Source organism: Salvelinus namaycush, chromosome 23, assembly GCF_016432855.1.
Source record: "Salvelinus namaycush isolate Seneca chromosome 23, SaNama_1.0, whole genome shotgun sequence".
Classification (NCBI taxonomy): Eukaryota; Metazoa; Chordata; class Actinopteri; order Salmoniformes; family Salmonidae; genus Salvelinus; species Salvelinus namaycush.
The window spans coordinates 5,469,603-5,493,582 of NC_052329.1; the positions used below are offsets into that span (position 1 = coordinate 5,469,603).

General features: G+C 45.8%; 1 protein-coding gene across 2 annotated transcripts in view; it reads left to right on the forward strand.

Annotated features, from left to right (window-relative positions):
* Window positions 1-23,980, forward strand: part of fndc3a (fibronectin type III domain containing 3A) — a 185,004-nt gene that overhangs the window by 118,493 nt on the left and 42,531 nt on the right. For both annotated transcript variants that reach the window (XM_038960994.1, XM_038960993.1), the window contains 8 exons: window positions 145-296; window positions 456-515; window positions 4,109-4,256; window positions 5,569-5,747; window positions 6,410-6,581; window positions 7,957-8,043; window positions 21,076-21,214; window positions 23,159-23,227. In XM_038960994.1, the coding sequence (XP_038816922.1) occupies window positions 145-296; window positions 456-515; window positions 4,109-4,256; window positions 5,569-5,747; window positions 6,410-6,581; window positions 7,957-8,043; window positions 21,076-21,214; window positions 23,159-23,227 (1,006 nt within the window). The remainder of the gene's footprint in view (window positions 1-144; window positions 297-455; window positions 516-4,108; window positions 4,257-5,568; window positions 5,748-6,409; window positions 6,582-7,956; window positions 8,044-21,075; window positions 21,215-23,158; window positions 23,228-23,980) is intronic.

The window sequence follows — 23,980 nt, forward strand, 5'->3', positions numbered from 1 at the left end:
CACCCTTTCCTTTTGTTTTAATCAGTTTGCTGAGAATCTGTTCATTTTTTCTTCTAACGGACTCACGCTAATTAGTAGTGTGCAACAGATACATGTTTCTCTCGTCCTGAACCTCCGCTGATTCCGTCTTGTGTAACCCTCCAGGTGACAGACATCCAGGCCAGAGGGGCAGTGTTGAGCTGGGTGGCCCCCAGCAGAGCAGAGGGAGAAGGGGTCAGCCCCTCCCTGGAGCCTCTCAGTTACGATGTGTCCATCTCCTACAGCGGCAAGGACGGGAAGTACACCAGCACGTACAGGTAGGGATGGACGTGTGGCTGCGTGTTTGTGCGTCACCCGTGGCTATCCTGCATGCCAATGGACTGTGGTTCCCTACTGAAATGACCCCAACATAATGTGTACTAAATGTCTCCTCTGTTTTCTCTGAATGTGGTTGTGTCTCTCCTCTCCTGTTCCAGTGGTGAACAACTAAGTGTAACTTTAGAAGACCTGAGGCCAGCAACAGACTACCACGTCAGGTTGGTACAACTACTGTTCAGGGCCCCTCTGTGTGCTCTAATCAACCATACAGCTGTCTGTGTGCTCTAATCAACCATACAGCTGTCTGTCTGTGTGCTCTAATCAACCATACAGCTGTCTGTCTGTGTGCTCTAATCAACCATACAGCTGTCTGTGTGCTCTAATCAACCATACAGCTGTCTGTCTGTGTGCTCTAATCAACCATACAGCTGTCTGTCTGTGTGCTCTAATCAACCATACAGCTGTCTGTGTGCTCTAATCAACCATACAGCTGTCTGTCTGTGTGCTCTAATCAACCATACAGCTGTCTGTCTGTGTGCTCTAATCAACCATACAGCTGTCTGTGTGCTCTAATCAACCATACAGCTGTCTGTGTGCTCTAATCAACCATACAGCTGTCTGTGTGCTCTAATCAACCATACAGCTGTCTGTGTGCTCTAATCAACCATACAGCTGTCTGTGTGCTCTAATCAACCATACAACTGTCTGTCTGTGTGCTCTAATCAACCATACAGCTGTCTGTCTGTGTGCTCTAATCAACCATACAGCTGTCTGTCTGTGTGCTCTAATCAACCATACAGCTGTCTGTGTGCTCTAATCAACCATACAGCTGTCTGTGTGCTCTAATCAACCATACAGCTGTCTGTGTGCTCTAATCAACCATACAGCTGTCTGTGTGCTCTAATCAACCATACAGCTGTCTGTGTGCTCTAATCAACCATACAGCTGTCTGTGTGCTCTAATCAACCATACAGCTGTCTGTGTGCTCTAATCAACCATACAGCTGTCTGTGTGCTCTAATCAACCATACAGCTGTCTGTGTGCTCTAATCAACCATACAGCTGTCTGTGTGCTCTAATCAACCATACAGCTGTCTGTGTGCTCTAATCAACCATACAGCTGTCTGTCTGTGTGCTCTAATCAACCATACAGCTGTCTGTCTGTGTGCTCTAATCAACCATACAGCTGTCTGTCTGTGTGCTCTAATCAACCATACAGCTGTCTGTGTGCTCTAATCAACCATACAGCTGTCTGTGTGCTCTAATCAACCATACAGCTGTCTGTGTGCTCTAATCAACCATACAGCTGTCTGTGTGCTCTAATCAACCATACAGCTGTCTGTGTGCTCTAATCAACCATACAGCTGTCTGTCTGTGTGCTCTAATCAACCATACAGCTGTCTGTGTGCTCTAATCAACCATACAGCTGTCTGTGTGCTCTAATCAACCATACAGCTGTCTGTGTGCTCTAATCAACCATACAGCTGTCTGTGTGCTCTAATCAACCATACAGCTGTCTGTGTGCTCTAATCAACCATACAGCTGTCTGTGTGCTCTAATCAACCATACAGCTGTCTGTGTGCTCTAATCAACCATACAGCTGTCTGTGTGCTCTAATCAACCATACAGCTGTCTGTGTGCTCTAATCAACCATACAGCTGTCTGTGTGCTCTAATCAACCATACAGCTGTCTGTGTGCTCTAATCAACCATACAGCTGTCTGTGTGCTCTAATCAACCATACAGCTGTCTGTCTGTGTGCTCTAATCAACCATACAGCTGTCTGTGTGCTCTAATCAACCATACAGCTGTCTGTGTGCTCTAATCAACCATACAGCTGTCTGTGTGCTCTAATCAACCATACAGCTGTCTGTGTGCTCTAATCAACCATACAGCTTGTCTGTGTGCTCTAATCAACCATACAGCTGTCTGTGTGCTCTAATCAACCATACAGCTGTCTGTCTGTGTGCTCTAATCAACCATACAGCTGTCTGTTGTGCTCTAATCAACCATACAGCTGTCTGTGTGCTCTAATCAACCATACAGCTGTCTGTGTGCTCTAATCAACCATACAGCTGTCTGTCTGTGTGCTCTAATCAACCATACAGCTGTCTGTGTGCTCTAATCAACCATACAGCTGTCTGTGTGCTCTAATCAACCATACAGCTGTCTGTGTGCTCTAATCAACCATACAGCTGTCTGTGTGCTCTAATCAACCATACAGCTGTCTGTGTGCTCTAATCAACCATACAGCTGTCTGTGTGCTCTAATCAACCATACAGCTGTCTGTGTGCTCTAATCAACCATACAGCTGTCTGTGTGCTCTAATCAACCATACAGCTGTCTGTGTGCTCTAATCAACCATACAGCTGTCTGTGTGCTCTAATCAACCATACAGCTGTCTGTGTGCTCTAATCAACCATACAGCTGTCTGTCTGTGCTCTAATCAACCATACAGCTGTCTGTCTGTGTGCTCTAATCAACCATACAGCTGTCTGTGTGCTCTAATCAACCATACAGCTGTCTGTGTGCTCTAATCAACCATACAGCTGTCTGTTGTGCTCTAATCAACCATACAGCTGTCTGTGTGCTCTAATCAACCATACAGCTGTCTGTGTGCTCTAATCAACCATACAGCTGTCTGTGTGCTCTAATCAACCATACAGCTGTCTGTGTGCTCTAATCAACCATACAGCTGTCTGTGTGCTCTAATCAACCATACAGCTGTCTGTGTGCTCTAATCAACCATACAGCTGTCTGTGTGCTCTAATCAACCATACAGCTGTCTGTGTGCTCTAATCAACCATACAGCTGTCTGTGTGCTCTAATCAACCATACAGCTGTCTGTGTGCTCTAATCAACCATACAGCTGTCTGTCTGTGTGCTCTAATCAACCATACAGCTGTCTGTCTGTGTGCTCTAATCAACCATACAGCTGTCTGTCTGTGTGCTCTAATCAACCATACAGCTGTCTGTCTGTGTGCTCTAATCAACCATACAGCTGTCTGTCTGTGTGCTCTAATCAACCATACAGCTGTCTGTCTGTGTGCTCTAATCAACCATACAGCTGTCTGTCTGTGTGCTCTAATCAACCATACAGCTGTCTGTCTGTGTGCTCTAATCAACCATACAGCTGTCTGTGTGCTCTAATCAACCATACAGCTGTCTGTGTGCTCTAATCAACCATACAGCTGTCTGTCTGTGTGCTCTAATCAACCATACAGCTGTCTGTCTGTGTGCTCTAATCAACCATACAGCTGTCTGTCTGTGTGCTCTAATCAACCATACAGCTGTCTGTCTGTGTGCTCTAATCAACCATACAGCTGTCTGTCTGTGTGCTCTAATCAACCATACAGCTGTCTGTGTGCTCTAATCAACCATACAGCTGTCTGGGTGCTCTAATCAACCATACAGCTGTCTGTCTGTGTGCTCTAATCAACCATACAACTGTCTGTCTGTGTGCTCTAATCAACCATACAACTGTCTGTCATCAACCATACAACTGTCTGTCTGTGTGCTCTAATCAACCATACAGCTGTCTGTGTGCTCTAATCAACCATACAGCTGTCTGTGTGCTCTAATCAACCATACAGCTGTCTGTCTGTGTGCTCTAATCAACCATACAACTGTCTGTCTGTGTGCTCTAATCAACCATACAACTGTCTGTCTGTGTGCTCTAATCAACCATACAACTGTCTGTCTGTGTGCTCTAATCAACCATACAACTGTCTGTCTGTGTGCTCTAATCAACCATACAGCTGTCTGTTCAAAATGTCTCTTGTCAAAAGTAGTGCACTCTGTCTCTCTCTCCAGGGTCCTGGCTGTGTGTACAGGGCAGTGTTTACGCGGCAGTCCGTCGGAGGCAGTAGCCTTCACCACTCGGAGCTGCGAACCAGACCCCCCCTGCCCCCCCAGAAAGGCCAGTGGCTCCAAGAGCAGCACCCTTGTCCTCCAGTGGAAGGTACTGTAGCTGTTGTAGAGCCTATTCATGCTTTTTACCTCGCAGCCCATTAAAAAAACAATATGCTGTAACTGTTGTGGGTTCAACAGCTCAGTGGATGCTAGCTACCAGCCCATTAAAAAAACAATATGCTGTAACTGTTGTGGGTTCAACAGCTCAGTGGATGCTAGCTACCAGCCCATTGAAAAAACAATATGCCGTAACTATTGTGGTTTCAACAGCTCAGTGGATGCTAGCTACCAGCCCATTAAAAAAACAATATGCCGTAACTATTGTGGTTTCAACAGCTCAGTGGATGCTAGCTACCAGCCCATTGAAAAAACAATATGCCGTAACTATTGTGGTTTCAACAGCTCAGTGGATGCTAGCTACCAGCCCATTAAAAAAACAATATGCTGTAACTGCTGTGGTTTCAACAGCTCAGTGGATGCTAGCTACCAGCCCATTGAAAAAACAATTTGCTGTAACTGTTGTGGGTTCAACAGCTCAGTGGATGCTAGCTACCAGCCCATTAAAAAAACAATATGCTGTAACTGTTGTGGGTTCAACAGCTCAGTGGATGCTAGCTACCAGCCCATTAAAAAAACAATATGCTGTAACTGTTGTGGGTTCAACAGCTCAGTGGATGCTAGCTACCAGCCCATTAAAAAAACAATATGCTGTAACTGTTGTGGGTTCAACAGCTCAGTGGATGCTAGCTACCAGCCCATTAAAAAAACAATATGCTGTAACTATTGTGGTTTCAACAGCTCAGTGGATGCTAGCTACCAGCCCATTAAAAAAACAATATGCTGTAACTGTTGTGAGTTCAATAGCTCAGTGGATGCTAGCTACCAGCCCATTAAAAAAACAATATGCTGTAACTGTTGTGGGTTCAACAGCACAGTGGATGCTAGCTACCAGCCCATTAAAAAAACAATATGCTGTAACTGTTGTGGGTTCAACAGCTCAGTGGATGCTAGCTACCAGCCCATTAAAAAAACAATATGCTGTAACTGTTGTGGTTTCAACAGCTCAGTGGATGCTAGCTACCAGCCCATTGAAAAAACAATATGCCGTAACTATTGTGGTTTCAACAGCTCAGTGGATGCTAGCTACCAGCCCATTGAAAAAACAATATGCTGTAACTGTTGTGGGTTCAACAGCTCAGTGGATGCTAGCTACCAGCCCAGCTCTTTTTTTTATATGATGTTGTGTACTTTGTCTGATTCCTGTTAGTTTTGCCATTGTGTTTAGGGAAGTGTGTGTTTCCCACTGGGCCTGGAATGAATGGGATGTTATTGAGAGTAATCAAGAGGTCTTCCTTTCACAGGCCCCATGTGACAACGGCTCCAAAATCCAAAACTACACGCTCCAGTGGGACGAGGGGAAGGGGACCGGGGGGTATGAGCAGTGTTACTATGGACCCCAGAAGCAGTATCGGGTCACCAAGCTCTCTCCAGCTTCAAGATACTCTTTCCGCCTCGCAGCCAAAAACGACATGGGTGTAAGGTACGTGGCTAACTCGACGCTATTTTCTCCTGGACATAGTGATGACAGCCACATGCTGTCTCTACGGGCCACATACTGTCTCTACGGGCCACATACTGTCTCTACGGGCCACATGCTGTCTCTACGGGCCACATGCTGTCTCTGCGGGCCACATGCTGTCTCTGCGGGCCACGTGCCGTCTCTGCGGGCCACATGCCGTCTCTGCGGGCCACATGCCGTCTCTGCGGGCCACATGCCGTCTCTGCGGGCCACATGCCGTCTCTGCGGCAGTCTCCGTGTAGTCTCTCCTTGGCTTGTTTTGTTAACGGCCCTGTAATATTTAGATTTGAGTACTTTCTGTTTTGAGTCTACATTTCAGTTCTGTGCACAACACAGAACTGTTAGTCTTTCATTTACTCCTCCTACCTGTCCTCCTCTCTCCTCCCCTCTCCTCCCCTTTCCTTCTCTCTCCTCCCCTCTCCTCTCCTCTCCCCTCTCTCCTCCCCTTTCCTTCTCTCTCTCCTTCTCTCTCTCCTTCTCTCTCCTCCCCTCCTCTCCCCTCTCTCCTCCCCTCCTCTCTCCTCCTCTCTCCTCCCCTCTCTTCCGCTCCCTTCTCTCCTCCCTCCCCTCTCTCCAAACGACTCTCACCCCCCCTCTTTTGTGTTTTCCTTCCTCTCTGTTAGTGAGTTCTCTGAGACAGTGAACCTGTATACCTCGTGCAGCGTACCCTCCCCCCCCCTCCCTCCAGAGCTGGTGAAGGCAGGGGTGACCTGGTTGTGTCTGACCTGGCAGAGACCCTCCACTTCCCCCAAGGAGGATGACATCTTCTACAGCCTGGAGATGGATGAGGACGAGGTACGGGTCAGTCACATGACATTACATACTGATGAGGATGATGTACTGGTCGGTCAGTCATATGACATTACATACTGATGAGGACGAGGTACGGGTCAGTCATATGACATTACATACTGATGAGGACGAGGTACGGGTCAGTCATATGACATTACATACTGATGAGGATGAGGTACGGGTCAGTCATATGACATTACATACTGATGAGGATGATGTACGGGTCAGTCATATGACATTACATACTGATGAGGACGAGGTACGGGTCAGTCATATGACATTACATACTGATGAGGATGATGTACTGGTCGGTCAGTCATATGACATTACATACTGATGAGGACGAGGTACGGGTCAGTCATATGACATTACATACTGATGAGGACGAGGTACGCGTCAGTCATATGACATTACATACTGATGAGGACGAGGTACGGGTCAGTCATATGACATTACATACTGATGAGGACGAGGTACGGATCAGTCATATGACATTACATACTGATGAGGACGAGGTACGGGTCAGTCATATGACATTACATACTGATGAGGACGAGGTACGGATCAGTCATATGACATTACATACTGATGAGGACGAGGTACGGGTCAGTTATATGACATTACATACTGATGAGGATGAGGTACGGGTCAGTCAGTCATATGACATTACATACTGATGAGAACGAGGTACGGGTCAGTCATATGACATTACATACTGATGAGGACGAGGTACGGGTCAGTCATATGACATTACATACTGATGAGGACGAGGTACGGGTCAGTCATATGACATTATATACTGATGAGGACGATGTACGGGTCAGTCAGTCATATGACATTACATACTGATGAGGACGAGGTACGGGTCAGTTATATGACATTACATACTGATGAGGACGAGGTACGGGTCAGTTATATGACATTACATACTGATGAGGACGAGGTACGGGTCGGTCATATGACATTACATACTGATGAGGACGAGGTACGGGTCGGTCATATGACATTACATACTGATGAGGACGAGGTACGGGTCAGTCAGTCATATGACATTACTTACTGATGAGGACGATGTACGGGTCAGTCATATGACATTACATACTGATGAGGACGAGGTACGGGTCAGTCAGTTATATGACATTACATACTGATGAGGACGATGTACGGGTCAGTCAGTCAGTCAGTCATATGACATCAGCTAACATTACTCTAAACCTCGAAATTGTACTGCCATAAAGAGACATGGCTTGAATTCTATTCTTGTCCCTTTAAATGTTTCCTCTAAAACTGTGTGTATCAGATAGTGTTTGTATTTTAAGATGGACTTGCTTTGTGCTCAGCTGGTCTTTGTCCCCCTCTGTGTCCTCTGTCCCCTCAGGGTTATGGCTTCCAACCCAGCTATGATGGTGATGAGCTATCCTGCACTGTCAAGAACCTGCACAGGAGTACCAAGTACAAGTTCAGGGTAAGTCACTCTGGGGCCAGACAGTCTATAGATTCATACAACTAGTACAGTCTATAGATTCATACAACTAGTACAGTCTATAGATTCATACAACTAGTACAGTCTATAGTCATACAACTGATAGTCTATAGATTCATACAACTAATACAGTCTATAGATTCATACAACTAATACAGTCTATAGATTCATACAACTAATACAGTCTATAGTCATACAACTAATACAGTCTATAGAGTCATACAACTAATACAGTCTATAGAGTCATACAACTAATACAGTCTATAGAGTCATACAACTAATACAGTCTATAGTCATACAACTAATACAGTCTATAGTCATACAACTAATACAGTCTATAGATTCATACAACTAATACAGTCTATAGAGTCATACAACTGATACAGTCTATAGAGTCATACAACTGATACAGTCTATAGAGTCATACAACTGATACAGTCTATAGAGTCATACAACTGATACAGTCTATAGAGTCATACAACTAATACAGTCTATAGTCATACAACTAATACAGTCTATAGTCATACAACTGATACAGTCTATAGATTCATACAACTAATACAGTCTATAGTCATACAACTGATACAGTCTATAGTCATACAACTGATACAGTCTATAGTCATACAACTGATACAGTCTAGTCTATATAGTCATACAACTAATACAGTCTATAGATTCATACAACTGATACAGTCTATAGTCATACAACTGATACAGTCTATAGTCATACAACTGATACAGTCTATAGTCATACAACTGATACAGTCTATAGTCATACAACTGATACAGTCTATAGTCATACAACTGATACAGTCTATAGTCATACAACTGATACAGTCTATAGTCATACAACTGATACAGTCTATAGTCATACAACTGATACAGTCTAGATTCATACAACTGATACAGTCTATAGATTCATACAACTAATACAGTCTAGTCTATATAGTCATACAACTAATACAGTCTATAGAGTCATACAACTAATACAGTCTATAGTCATAACTAATACAGTAATACAGTCTATATAGTCATAAAGCTAATACAGTGATAGTCTATAGGCATACAGCTAATAGTCTATAGAGTCATGCAGCTAATACAGTAATAGTCTATAGTCATACAGCTAATACAGTAATAGTCTATAGTCATACAGCTAATACGGTAATAGTCTATAGTCATACAGCTAATACGGTAATAGTCTATAGTCATACAGCTAATACGGTAATAGTCTATAGTCATACAGCTAATACAGTAATAGTCTATAGTCATACAGCTAATACAGTAATAGTCTATAGTCATACAGCTAATACAGTAATAGTCTATAGTCATACAGCTAATACGGTAATAGTCTATAGTCATACAGCTAATACGGTAATAGTCTATAGTCATACAGCTAATACGGTAATAGTCTATAGTCATACAGCTAATACGGTAATAGTCTATAGTCATACAGCTAATACGGTAATAGTCTATAGTCATACAGCTAATACAGTAATAGTCTATAGTCATACAGCTAATACAGTAATAGTCTATAGTCATACAGCTAATACGGTAATAGTCTATAGTCATACAGCTAATACAGTAATAGTCTATAGTCATACAGCTAATACGGTAATAGTCTATAGTCATACAGCTAATACAGTAATAGTCTATAGTCATACAGCTAATAGTCTATAGGCATACAGCTAATACAGTAATAGTCTATAGTCATACAGCTAATAGTCTATAGGCATACAGCTAATACAGTAATAGTCTATAGTCATACAGCTAATAGTCTATAGTCATACAGCTAATACAGTAATAGTCTATAGTCATACAGCTAATACTGTAATAGTCTATAGTCATACAGCTAATACTGTAATAGTCTATAGTCATACAGCTAATACTGTGATCCAGTCTATAGTCGTACACCCGATCCAGTTTATAGATTCATACAGCTAATACTGTCTGTAGTCAACTAATACAGTCTAGTAATACAACTAATACTGTCTATAGTCAAACAACTAATACTGTCTATAGTCAAACTAATACGGTCTAGTCAAACAACTAATACAGTCTAGTAATACAATCTATGGAGTCATACTGAGAGCGAGATAAAAAGACAGAAGTGAGTGAGGGTAAGAGGAGAGAAACAGGGGGGAAGACGCCGAGACGGAGAGAAACGGGGGAAGACGCCGAGCCAGAGAGAGGAGAGAGACGAAGAGAAACGGGGGGGAAGACGCCGAGACGGAGAGAGACAAAGAGAAACGGGGGGGAAGACGCCGAGACAGAGAGAGGAGAGAGACGAAGAGAAACGGGGGGGAAGACGCCGAGCCAGAGAGAGGAGAGAGACGAAGAGAAACGGGGGGGAAGACGCCGAGACAGAGAGACGGAGAGAAACGGGGGAAGACGCCGAGACAGAGAGACGGAGAGAAACGGGGGAAGACGCCGAGACGGAGAGAGGAACCAAAGAGAGTGGGAGAGGGAGAGAAACAGGGGGGAAGACGCCGAGACAGAGAGAGGAGAGAGACGGAGAGAAACAGGGGGGAAGACGCCGAGACGGAGAGAGGAACCAAAGAGAGTGGGAGAGGGAGAGAAACAGGGGGGAAGACGCCGAGACGGAGAGAGGAACCAAAGAGAGTGGGAAGGGGGAAGACGCCGAGACGGAGAGATGAATCAAAGAGAGTGGGAGAGGGAGAGAAACAGGGGGGAAGACGCCGAGACGGAGAGAGGAACCAAAGAGAGTGGGAGAGGGAGAGAACAGGGGGGAAGACGTCGAGGCAGAGAGAGGAGAGAGACGGAGAGAAACAGGGGGGAAGACGCCGAGACGGAGAGAGGAACCAAAGAGTGGGAGAGGGAGAGAAACAGGGGGGAAGACGCCGAGACAGAGAGAGGAACCAAAGAGAGTGGGAGAGGGAGAGAAACAGGGGGGAAGACGCCGAGACAGAGAGAGGAACCAAAGAGAGTGGGAGAGAGACGAAGAGAAACGGGGGGGAAGACGCCGAGACGGAGAGAAACGGGGGAAGACGCCGAGACGGAGAGAGGAACCAAAGAGAGTGGGAGAGGGAGAGAAACAGGGGGGAAGACGTTGAGCCAGAGAGAGGAACCAAAGAGAGTGGGAGGGGGAAGACGCCGAGACGGAGAGATGAATCAAAGAGAGTGGGAGAGGGAGAGAAACAGGGGGGAAGACGCCGAGACGGAGAGAGGAACCAAAGAGAGTGGGAGAGGGAGAGAAACAGGGGGGAAGACGCCGAGACAGAGAGAGGAACCAAAGAGAGAGGGAGAGAAACAGGGGGGAAGACGCCGAGACAGAGAGAGGAATCAAAGAGAGTGGGAGAGAGGGAGAGAAACAGGGGGGAAGACGCCGAGACAGAGAGAGGAACCAAAGAGAGAGGGAGAGAAACAGGGGGGAAGACGTTGAGACAGAGAGAGGGAGAGAAACAGGGGGGAAGACGCCGAGACAGAGAGAGGAACCAAAGAGAGAGGGAGAGAAACAGGGGGGAAGACGTTGAGACAGAGAGAGGGAGAGAAACAGGGGGGAAGACGCCGAGACAGAGAGAGGAATCAAAGAGAGTGGGAGAGAGGGAGAGAAACAGAGGGGAAAACGTCGAGCCAGAGGGAGAGAAACAGAGGGGAAGACGCCGAGACAGAGAGAGGAATCAAAGAGAGTGGGAGAGAGGGAGAGAAACAGGGGGGAAGACGTTGAGACAGAGAGAGGAACCAAAGAGAGAGGGAGAGAAACAGGGGGGAAGACGCCGAGACAGAGAGAGTGGGAGAGAGGGAGAGAAGTAGAGCCCTGTGGTGTGTCTGATCCAATGCTGTTTGATCTTCAGGGTTAATTAGACTAGGGATCAGTGTCTTCCTGTCTCGGGGAGGAGGAGGGGTATGACGAGGAGAGGAGGGCGATTGGCACACAGCGGTCTATGACTCATATGACTGCAGGGATCTAATGGTATTAGTCTAGTCTCCCCTCCCACTGCATTGTTTCCCAAATGGCACCCTATTCCCTATATAGGGCACCCTATTCCCTATTATAGTGCATTACTATTGGTCAGAGCACTATGGGCCTTGGTCTAAAGTAGTGTACTATTTAAGGAAAATGGTTCCATTTGGGACAGATGCTGACTCTCAGGGTAACAGGACCTGTCCACAACCCCACACACTGGTAGACCAATCAGTGGCTAATTAGGTAAGCATTGTGGGAAATGGTAAACTGGCCTTTTTATTGTGAACTCGGACTGGAAGGGGTCAAGCATTTTGGATCTGAGCCAAATGTTTTCTCACGATGCAAAAAGGGGGTTTGATGTAAATCTAGTTTAAAATCATCATGGTTAAAATACAGGCTGAATTGAATCACTTTTCAGTACACTATTCCCTCCCTCCCTCTGTCTCTCTGCTCCCAACACTCTCTCGTTCTCTCTCTCTGTCCGTTCAGTTCCAAGGAAACTTCTTTACATTTCCCAGTTAAATTGAAATAAACGAAAGTGAGAAGACGCAAAATAACATCGCCAAAAAAACGATTTGAATTTAACAGTAAATTATTATACACAAAATCAGAGTGACAGCAATGTGCAAAATAATGTTTGATTTGTTTAGAAATTCTTTGGTCTTTGTGATCTGTGTGAAATATCCATCTTATATGGTCATACATTTGTCAGGAAGTTAGGAAAGTGCAGCTCAGTTCCCACCTCATTTTGTGGGCAGTGTTGCACATAGGCAGACCTGGCTCTCGAGAGAAAGACAAGCTATGGTGGCCTCTTTCAATAGCAAGGCTATGCTCACGGAGTCTGTACAAGTATTTTCTTCATTTTGGTTCAGTCACAGTAGTCAGGTATTCTGCCACCGTGTACTCTCTGTTTAGGGCCAAATATCATTCAAATTTGCACTCTTTTTTTGGGTTGGTTCTTTCCCTGTGTCAAATAGTTATCTTTTTGCTTTCTCATGATTTGGTTGGGTCTAATTGTGTTGCTGTCCTGGGGCTCTCTGTGGGATCTGTTTGTGAACAGAGCCCCAGGACCAGCTGGCTGAGGGTTCTCTTCTCTAGGTTCATCTCTCTGTAGGTGATGGTCTTGTGGTGGAGTGTGTGAGAATCGCTTCCTTTTTAGGTGTTTGTAGAATTGAACGTCTCTTTTCTGGATTTTGATAACTAGCGGTTAAAGTCTTAATTGTGCTCTGCCTGTATTGTTTGGGTTTTTGTATTCTACATTTAAAGTGTATTTTAGCAGAATTCTGCATGCGGTCTCGATTGGGTTGTTTGATCCATCTTCTTGGTTGGTGAGCGGACCTCAGACCTCACAACCGTGGAGGACAACGGGTTCTATAACTGATTCAAGTATTTTTAGACAGATCCTAAATTGGGATGTTGAGTTTTTTATGTTTTTTTTTTATGCTGTTGAATTTGCCTTGTCTCTCAGATCGTTCACAGCCTTGTGGAAGTTACCAGTGGTGTTGATGTTTAGGCTGAGGTAGATATAATTATTTGTGTATTCAAGGGCAACGGTGTCTAGATATAATTTGTATTTGTTGTCCTGGCTACTGTTGTCCTGGCTACTGTTGTCCTGGCTACTGTTGTCCTGGCTACTGTGCATAATCTGTGCAGAAGATCTAGGTGCTGCTGTAAACCCTCCTTGGTTGGGGACCGGATCATCTGCAAACAGTAGACATTTGATTTCCAAAAGGGTCCAATAGGGTGAGGCCGGGTACTGGGTGAGGCCGGGTGAGTCCAATAGGGTGAGGCCGGGTACTGGGTGAGGCCGGGTGAGTCCAATAGGGTGAGGCCGGGTGCTGCCAATTCATTGATATACACTGAGTTTACAAAACATATAGAACACCTGCTCTTTCCAGGTGAACCCAGGTGGAAGGTATGATCCTTTATTGATGTCACTCGCAATTCAATAGTAGGAAAGTGTTCGTCATGTTTGGTATACTCAGTGTATATGTTGAAGAGGGTAGGGCTCAAGCTGCATCCCTGTCTCTCCCCACGGCCCTGAGGAAAGAAATCTGTGTGTTTATTGCCAATTTTAACCAAACACTTGTTGTTTGTGTACATTTATTTTATCATGTCATATCCGTTTCCCCCCCCAACACCGCTTTTCATCCATTTGTATAGCAGACCTTCATGCCAAATTGAGTCAAAAGTTGTTGTTTTGTATCAACAAAGCATGAGAAGATGTTTTGTTTTTGTCAGTAAGGGTGTGCAGGGTGTATACGTGGTCTGGCGTACGGTATTTTGGTAAGTAGCAAACTTGCTCAGGACATTGTTTTCACTGAGGAAATGTTGGGAGTCTGCTTTTAATACAGCTGGATTTTTCCAAGATTGCTGTTGATGCAGATGTCATAGTAATTGTTGGAGTCAAATTTGTCTCCACTTTTGTGGATTGGGGTGATCAGGCCTTGGTTCCAAATATTGGGAAAGATGTCAGAGCTGCGGGTAATGTTGGAGTTTAAGAATAGCCAATTGGAATTTGTGGTCTGTATGTTTTATCATTTCATTTAAGATACCACCAACACTTTAGCATTGCTAGGTGGCAGTTGCGACCATATCTTAAGCGTTGCTAGGTAGTGGTAGCAACCAGATCTTTAGCAGCGCTAGGTGGCGGTAGCAACCATATCTTTAGCGTCGCTGGGTGGTGGTAGCAACCAGATCTTTAGCGTCGCTAGGTGGCGGTAGCAACCATATCTTTAGCGTCGCTAGGTGGTGGTAGCAACCAGATCTTTAGCGTCGCTAGGTGGCGGTAGCAACCATATCTTTAGCGTCGCTAGGTGGTGGTAGCAACCAGATCTTTAGCGTCGCTAGGTGGTGGTAGCAACCATATCTTTAGCAACGCTAGGTGGCGGTAGCAACCAGATCTTTAGCAGCGCTAGGTGGTGGTAGCAACCATATCTTTAGCGTCGCTAGGTGGTGGTAGCAACCATATCTTTAGCGTCGCTAGGTGGTGGTAGCAACCAGATCTTTAGCGTTGCTAGGTAGTGGTAGCAACCATATCTTTAGTGTTGCTGGGTGGCGGTAGCAACCATTTCTTTAGCGTTGCTAGGTGGCAATCGCAACCATATCTTTAGCGTTGCTAGGTGGCAATAGCGACCATTTCTTTAGCGTTGCTAGGTGGCGGTAGGGACCAGATCTTTATCGTTGCTAGGTGGCGGTAGCGACCAGGTCTTTTGAGTTGCTAGGTGGAGGTAGCAACCAGCTCTTTAGCGTTGCTAGGTGGCGGTAGCAACCAGCTCTTTAGCATTGCTAGGTGGAGGTAGCAACCAACTCTTTAGCGTTGCTAGGTGGCGGTAGCGACCAGGTCTTCTGCATTGCTAGGTGGAGGTAGCTACCAGCTCTTTAGCTTTGCTAGGTGTCTGTAGCAACCAGCTCTTTAGCTTTGCTAGGTGGCTGTAGCAACCAGATCTTTAGCTTTGCTAGGTGGCGGTAGGTACCAGGTCTTTTGCGTTGCTAGGTGGAGGTAGCAACCAGCTCTTTAGCTTTGCTAGGCGGCAATAGCGGTCACATCTTTAGCTTTGCTAGGTGGCTGTACCAACCATATCTTTAGCGTCCCTAGGTGGTGGTAGCAACCAGATCTTTAGCGTCGCTAGGTGGTGGTAGCAACCAGATCTTTAGCGTCGCTAGGTGGTGGTAGCAACCATATCTTTAGCGTCGCTAGGTGGTGGTAGCAACCAGATCTTTAGTGTTGCTGGGTGGCGGTAGCAACCAGATCTTTAGCAGCGCTAGGTGGTGGTAGCAACCATATCTTTAGCAGCTCTAGGTGGTGGTAGCAACCAGATCTTTAGCGTCGCTAGGTGGTGGTAGCAACCATATCTTTAGCGTCTCTAGGTGGTGGTAGCAACCAGATCTTTAGCGTTGCTAGGTAGTGGTAGCAACCATATCTTTAGCGTTGCTGGGTGGTGGTAGCAACCATTTATTTAGCGTTGCTAGGTAGTGGTAGCAACCATATCTTTAGTGTTGCTGGGTGGCGGTAGCAACCATTTCTTTAGCGTTGCTAGGTGGCAATCACAACCATTTCTTTAGCGTTGCAAGGTGGCAATCACAACCATTTCTTTAGCGTTGCTAGGTGGCAATAGCGACCATTTCTTTAGCGTTGCTAGGTGGCGGTAGGGATCAGATCTTTAGCGTTGCTAGGTGGCGGTAGCGACCAGGTCTTTAGCATTGCTAGGTGGAGGTAGCAACCAACTCTTTAGCGTTGCTAGGTGGCGGTAGCGACCAGGTCTTTTGCGTTGCTAGGTGGAGGTAGCAACCAGCTCTTTAGCTTTGCTAGGTTTGAATTTATGGTCTGTATGTTTTATCATTTCATTTACGATACCACCAACACCACAGGCCTTTTTAGGTTGAAGGGTTTGTATTTTGTCCTGTAGTTCCTTCAATGTAATTGGAGAGTCCAGTGGGTTCTGGTTGTCTTTAATAGTTGATTCTAAGATTTGTAGTTGATCATGTATGTTTTCGCTGTTTGTTCTTTGTTTTCGAGCCGAAAAGATTTGAAGTGGTTTATCTGTACCTGCTAATTGCTCTCTGCCCCGCCCCCCTTCTCAGATCAAATGAAATTGTATTTGTCACATGGGCTGAATAGAACAGGTGTAGACCTTACAGTAAAAGCTTACTTACAAACCCTTAACCAACAATGATGCAGTTTTAAGAAAATACCTTTAAAAAAGTAAGCGATAACAATAACAAATAATTAAAGAGCAGCATTAAATAACAATAGCGGGGCTATATACAGGGGGTACCGGTACAGAGTCAATGTGGAGGCTATATACAGGGGGTACCGGTACAGAGTCAATGTGGAGGCTATATACAGGGGGTACCGGTACAGAGTCAATGTGGAGGCTATATACAGGGGGTACCGTTATAGAGTGAATGTGGAGACTATATACAGGGGGTACCGTTATAGAGTGAATGTGGAGACTATATACAGGGGGTACCGGTACAGAGTCAATGTGGAGGCTATATACAGGGGGTACCGTTATAGAGTGAATGTGGAGGCTATATACAGGGGGTACCGTTATAGAGTGAATGTGCGGGGGTACTGGTGTCGAGGTAATTGAGGTAATATGTACATGTAGGTAGAGTTATTAAAGTGACTATTTATAGATAATAACAGAGAGTAGCAGCAGTGTAGAAAGGTGGGGTAATGCAAATATTCTGGGTATCCATTTGATTAGATGTTCTGGAGTCTTATGGCTTGGGGGGTAGAAGCTGTTTAGAAGCTTCTTGGACCTAGACTTAGCGCTCTGGTATTTTTAGGGCCTTCCTCTGACACCGCCTGGTATATAGGTCCTGGATGGCAGGAAGCTTGGCCCCGGTGATGTACTGGGTCGTACGCACTACGTCCAGCTGGTCTCACAACCGAAGATCACGTGTAACCAGGACTTTTGAGACCAGCCACCTGGGACAGCTGATGAAACTGTGGGTTTGCACAACCGAAGAATTTCTGCATAAACTGTCAGAAACTGTCTCAGGGAAGCTCATCTGCGTGCTCGTCGTCCTCACCGGGGTCATGACCTGACTGCGGTTTGGCGTCGTAACCGACTTCAGCATTGTGAACAGAGTGCCCCATGGTGGCTGGCGGTGGGGTTATGGTATGGGCCGGCATAAGCTACGGACAACGAACACAATTGTATTTATTGATGGCAATTTGAATGCACAGAGAGACCTTGACAAGATCCTGAGACCCATTGTTGTGCAATTTGTCCGCCTCCATCACCTCATGTTTCAGCATGATAATACACTGACCCATGTCGCAAGGATCTGTACACAATTCCTGTATGCTGAAAATGTCCCTGTTGAGCATGTTTGGGATGCTCTGGATTGGTGTAGACGACAGCATGTTCCAGTTCCCGCCAATATCCAGCAACTTCACACATCCATTGAAGAGCAGTGGGACAACATTCCACAGGCCACAATCAACAGCCTGATAAACTCCATGCGGTGGAAATGTCACGCTTCATGAGGCAAAAGGTGGTATCACCAGATATTGACTGGTTTTCTGATCCACGCCCCTACCTGTTTTTTGTTGTTATCTGTGACCAACAGATGCATATCTGTATTCCCAGTCATGTTAAATCCATAGATTAGGGTCTAATGAATGTATTTCAATTGACTGATTACCTTATATGAACTTGTAACTCAGTAAAATCTTTAAAGTTGCATTTATTTTTGTTCAGTGTAGCTAACATTCTTTGATAACTGGTTAGATGGCATTATGCATTTCCAAAACGGTGTTTTACTTTAATGTAAGCTCTAAGCTAGGTGTTGATAGCCACTGGCTGACTCGTGCAGTGCTAATTTAAAGTTAGCAGGCTAGTTGGCTAGCAACCTTGTAAGTTGATTTGTAACAATAAATAAAGTATTTGCTTTTAAGTTGTCTGAAAATTTAAGTTGAAGCCAGTAGTCATGAGTGCAAACAATTTGGTTTAATTAAGTGATACAGTTGAAGTTTACATACAAGGCTGGCTAGCCGTGTTCTCCATATTATATTACACCCTTGGAAAACATTTTCCGACATGACTACGGAATGCTGAATGCCGTTTTATGTATATAACTCGCAAAAATATTAAAAAGTGAGTTTTAACTTGGGCATTGGGACTTGTTACATATACTAATGCAAATCTATATGTCACATGTGGTTATGTTTATGCTACCTACCCTTTAAACTCAAAGACCACTGACATTATCTTTGGCAATGGGCGTGGTTTGACATTGCGGTTGACTTATTAAGTCATGACCTGTGCCGACAGTATCTATGCAAAGAGATGATAGTATTGTGACAGAGATATCTTTTTATTTTACTAGGTTAGTCACATTGAAAAGGGGAAAAAAATCTATTTTTCAAGAGAGACCTGGCCAATAATAGCAGGACACAAAGTTGCAGACACATTTACAATGTAAAAACCCAGTACAGTTTCTACTGTTGTTCTCGCACCAGGCCCAAATCCCCATCATTCACGTGGAGAGGAGACGAAGATACAGGGGCTGTAGATACGGGGTGCCTCGTGAGAATTCATCGGCTCGCGGTTAACCCTCCTCTACCAACCATCCTATCGGCCTTTGTGCAATCCCTGGATAATAAACTGGACGAGCTCCGTTCGAGATTATCCTACCAACGGGACATTAAATACAGCAGTATCTTATTTTTAACTGAGTCGTGGCTGAACGACGACATGAATAATATACAGTTGGCTGGGTTTTCCGTGCGTCGACAGAACAGCTACCTCCAGGAAGACTAGGTGTGGTGTGTCTGTTTGTCAATAACAGCTGGTGCTGTCAATAGCCCAGCCGCGAGCTGCCTAGTGACGTGAGCTTACTAGACGAGTTAAATGCCTTTTGTGCTCACTCCGAGGAAAGCAACACTGAAGCATGCATGAGAGCACCAGCTGTTCCGGACAACTGTGTTATCACGCTCTGCGTAGTCAATGTGAGTAAGACCTTTAAACAGGTCAACATTCACCAGGCCACAGGGCCAGACGGATTACAAGGACCAGTACTCAGAGTATACACGGACCAATTGGCAAATGTCTTCAATTACGTTTTGAACCTTTCCCTGACCAAGTCTGTAATACGTTTCAAGCAGACCACTGTAATACGTTTCAGGCAGACCACTGTAATACGTTTCAGGCAGACCACTGTAATACGTTTCAGGCAGACCACAGTAATACGTTCAAGCAGACCACGGTAATACGTTTCAAGCAGACCACAGTAATACGTTTCAAGCAGACCACAGTAATACGTTTCAAGCAGACCACAGTAATACGTTTCAAGCAGACCACAGTAATACGTTTCAAGCAGACCACAGTAATACGTTTCAAGCAGACCACAGTAATACGTTTCAAGCAGACCACAGTAATACGTTTCAAGCAGACCACAGTAATACGTTTCAAGCAGACCACAGTAATACGTTTCAAGCAGACCGCTGTAATACGTTTCAAGCAGACCGCTGTAATACGTTTCAAGCAGACCGCTGTAATACGTTTCAAGCAGACCACAGTAATACGTTTCAAGCAGACCACTGTAATACGTTTCAAGCAGACAGCGGTAATACGTTTCAGGCAGACCGCAGTAATACGTTTCAAGCAGACCACAGTAATACGTTTCAGGCAGACCACTGTAATACGTTTCAGGCAGACCACTGTAATACGTTTCAGGCAGACCACTGTAATACGTTTCAGGCAGACCACTGTAATACGTTTCAGGCAGACCACAGTAATACGTTTCAGGCAGACCACAGTAATACGTTTCAGGCAGACCGCTGTAATACGTTTCAAGCAGACCACAGTAATACGTTTCAGGCAGACCACAGTAATACGTTTCAGGCAGACCACAGTAATACGTTTCAGGCAGACCACAGTAATACGTTTCAGGCAGACCACAGTAATACGTTTCAGGCAGACCACAGTAATACGTTTCAGGCAGACCGCTGTAATACGTTTCAAGCAGACCACCATAGTCCCTATGTGTTATTTTATTTTACTTTAGTTTGTTTTAGTAAATATTTTCTTAACTGTTATGGTTAAGTGCTTGTAAGTAAGCATTTCACGATTTGTATTTGGGGCATTTGGCAAATAAGTTTGGTTTGAACATTTACACATTGAGCAGCAAGATGGGAAAGTGTGGTGCAACTAAGGGGTCAATACTGTGACAGCCCCCCCCCCTCCCCCCCCCCACTTAATTTTCTATCATTGTGTTTTCCCTTGCTATATACTAATTTGTTGGGACGACCTCCTGTAATTTCAGTTCCAAGCGAAAGGGGCAGAGAACTGGAGTGCCCCCCCCCCCCCCCCCTAGCTCTGTACAGGCCAATCAACAAAACACAGTGAAGTGAGCGCAGGCGAGAGTTGGAATTTGTCTGCTGGACAAAGAGATGTGATTCCTGAGTGTCTCTTGATGAGTGATATTGTGACAATAGAAATATGTATTTTTCTGACCCTAGAAATACTTTCAATGAAGGCCTGGATGAGGAATGTGTTATTTATTTATATATAGTTTTTCATTTTCTATAATTGTGATTCCTGACTGCTGCAGTATCTCCTCCCGTCCTGCAGGTGGCAGCCTACAACACTGAGGGGAAGAGTAACCCCAGTCAGGTGGCAGAGTTCACTACCTGTCCAGACAGACCAGGAGGACCATGTAGACCTGTCATCAGAGGCAGGGTACTGCCCGACTCCTTCAGACTGGCATGGGGTGAGTAGACACACACACACAATCATCATCATCTCAAACAAACACAACAAAGAAATCTGATCTGCTCGCAATGGTGATACCGATCAAAATCCCTCTCTCCGATACCTCTGTGTTACCAGAGCTTTGTTTGTTTTCATGTCTGTTGATAACACTGGCCACCCTTGGTGTGATCAAGACTACTGGCCACCCTTGGTGTGATCAAGACTACTGGCCACCCTTGGTGGGATCAAGACTACTGGCCACCCTTGGTGGGATCAAGACTACTGGCCACCCTTGGTGGGATCAAGACTACTGGCCACCCTTGGTGGGATCAAGAGTACTGGCCACCCTTGGTGTGATCAAGAGTACTGGCCACCCTTGGTGGGATCAAGAGTACTGGCCACCCTTGGTGTGATCAAGAGTACTGGCCACCCTTGGTGTGATCAAGAGTACTGGCCACCCTTGGTGGGATCAAGACTACTGGCCACCCTCGGTGGGATCAAGACTACTGGCCACCCTCGGTGGGATCAAGAGTACTGGCCACCCTCGGTGGGATCAAGAGTACTGGCCACCCTCGGTGGGATCAAGAGTACTGGCCACCCTTGGTGGGATCAAGAGTACTGGCCACCCTTGGTGGGATCAAGAGTACTGGCCACCCTTGGTGGGATCAAGAGTACTGGCCACCCTTGGTGGGATCAAGAGTACTGGCCACCCTTGGTGGGATCAAGAGTACTGGCCACCCTTGGTGGGATCAAGAGTACTGGCCACCCTTGGTGGGATCAAGAGTACTGGCCACCCTTGGTGGGATCAAGAGTACTGGCCACCCTTGGTGGGATCAAGAGTACTGGCCACCCTTGGTGGGATCAAGAGTACTGGCCACCCTTGGTGGGATCAAGAGTACTGGCCACCCTTGGTGGGATCAAGAGTACTGGCCACCCTTGGTGGGATCAAGAGTACTGGCCACCCTTGGTGGGATCAAGAGTACTGGCCACCCTTGGTGGGATCAAGAGTACTGGCCACCCTTGGTGGGATCAAGAGTACTGGCCACCCTTGGTGGGATCAAGAGTACTGGCCACCCTTGGTGGGATCAAGAGTACTGGCCACCCTTGGTGGGATCAAGAGTACTGGCCACCCTTGGTGGGATCAAGAGTACTGGCCACCCTTGGTGGGATCAAGAGTACTGGCCACCCTTGGTGGGATCAAGACTACTGGCCACCCTTGGTGGGATCAAGACTACTGGCCACCCTTGGTGGGATCAAGACTACTGGCCACCCTTGGTGGGATCAAGACTACTGGCCACCCTTGGTGGGATCAAGACTACTGGCCACCCTTGGTGGGATCAAGACTACTGGCCACCCTTGGTGGGATCAAGACTACTGGCCACCCTTGGTGGGATCAAGAGTACTGGCCACCCTTGGTGGGATCAAGAGTACTGGCCACCCTCGGTGGGATCAAGAGTACTGGCCACCCTCGGTGGGATCAAGACTACTGGCCACCCTCGGTGGGATCAAGAGTACTGGCCACCCTCGGTGGGATCAAGAGTACTGGCCACCCTCGGTGGGATCAAGAGTACTGGCCACCCTCGGTGCGACCAAGAGTACTGGCCACCCTTGGTGCGACCAAGAGTACTGGCCTGGTCAGAGTTAGTGTATTATATAGGGAATATGGTCGTGCCATTTGGGATGCAGATATTGTCTATAAATATTGCTAGCTGGCTCATGACTCTTTAACAGAGCTACAGAGACGTTGATCCAGAACAGGAAGTAATAGTTGTATTCTCTCTCTAGAACCTCCTAAAGAATCTAGTTGTATTCTCTCTCTAGAACCTCCTAAAGAATCTAGTTGTATTCTCTCTCTAGAACCTCCTAAAAAGTCTTGTTGTATTCTCTCTCTAGAACCTCCTAAATAGTCTTGTTGTATTCTCTCTAGAACCTCCTAAATAATCTTGTTTTATTCTCTCTATAGAACCTCCTAAAGATGATGGAGGGGCGGAAGTGACCAAATACGTGGTGGAGATATCTGAGGGACTAAGCGGTAAGTTTCAACTGCAAATCAATCACATTTATTTTATAAATCCCTTTTTACATTGGGGCGGCAGGGTAGCCTAGTGGTTAGAGCGTTGGACTAGTAACCGAAAGGTTGCAAGATCAAATCCCTGAGCTGACAAGGTACAAATCTGTCGTTCTGCCTCCTGAACAAGGCTGTTAACCAACTGTTCCTAGGCTGTCATTGAAAATAAGAATTTGTTCTTAACTGACTTGCCTAGTTAAATAAAGGTAAAATAAGAGAGCTTTCCAGTTACCCAGCCTAAACCCCAGAGAGCTTTCCAGTTACCCAGCCTTAACCCCAGTTACCCAGAGAGAGCTTTCCAGTTACCCAGAGAGAGCTTTCCAGTTACCCAGAGAGAGCTTTCCAGTTACCCAGAGAGAGCTTTCCAGTTACCCAGAGAGAGCTTTCCAGTTACCCAGAGAGAGCTTTCCAGTTACCCAGCCTTAACCCCAGAGAGAGTTTTCCAGTTACCCAGAGAGAGCTTTCCAGTTACCCAGCCTTAACCCCAGCGAGAGCTTTCCAGTTACCCAGCGAGAGCTTTCCAGTTACCCAGCCTAAACCCCAGAGAGCTTTCCAGTTACCCAGCCTTAACCCCAGTTACCCAGAGAGAGCTTTCCAGTTACCCAGAGAGAGCTTTCCAGTTACCCAGAGAGAGCTTTCCAGTTACCCAGAGAGAGCTTTCCAGTTACCCAGAGAGAGCTTTCCAGTTACCCAGAGAGAGCTTTCCAGTTACCCAGA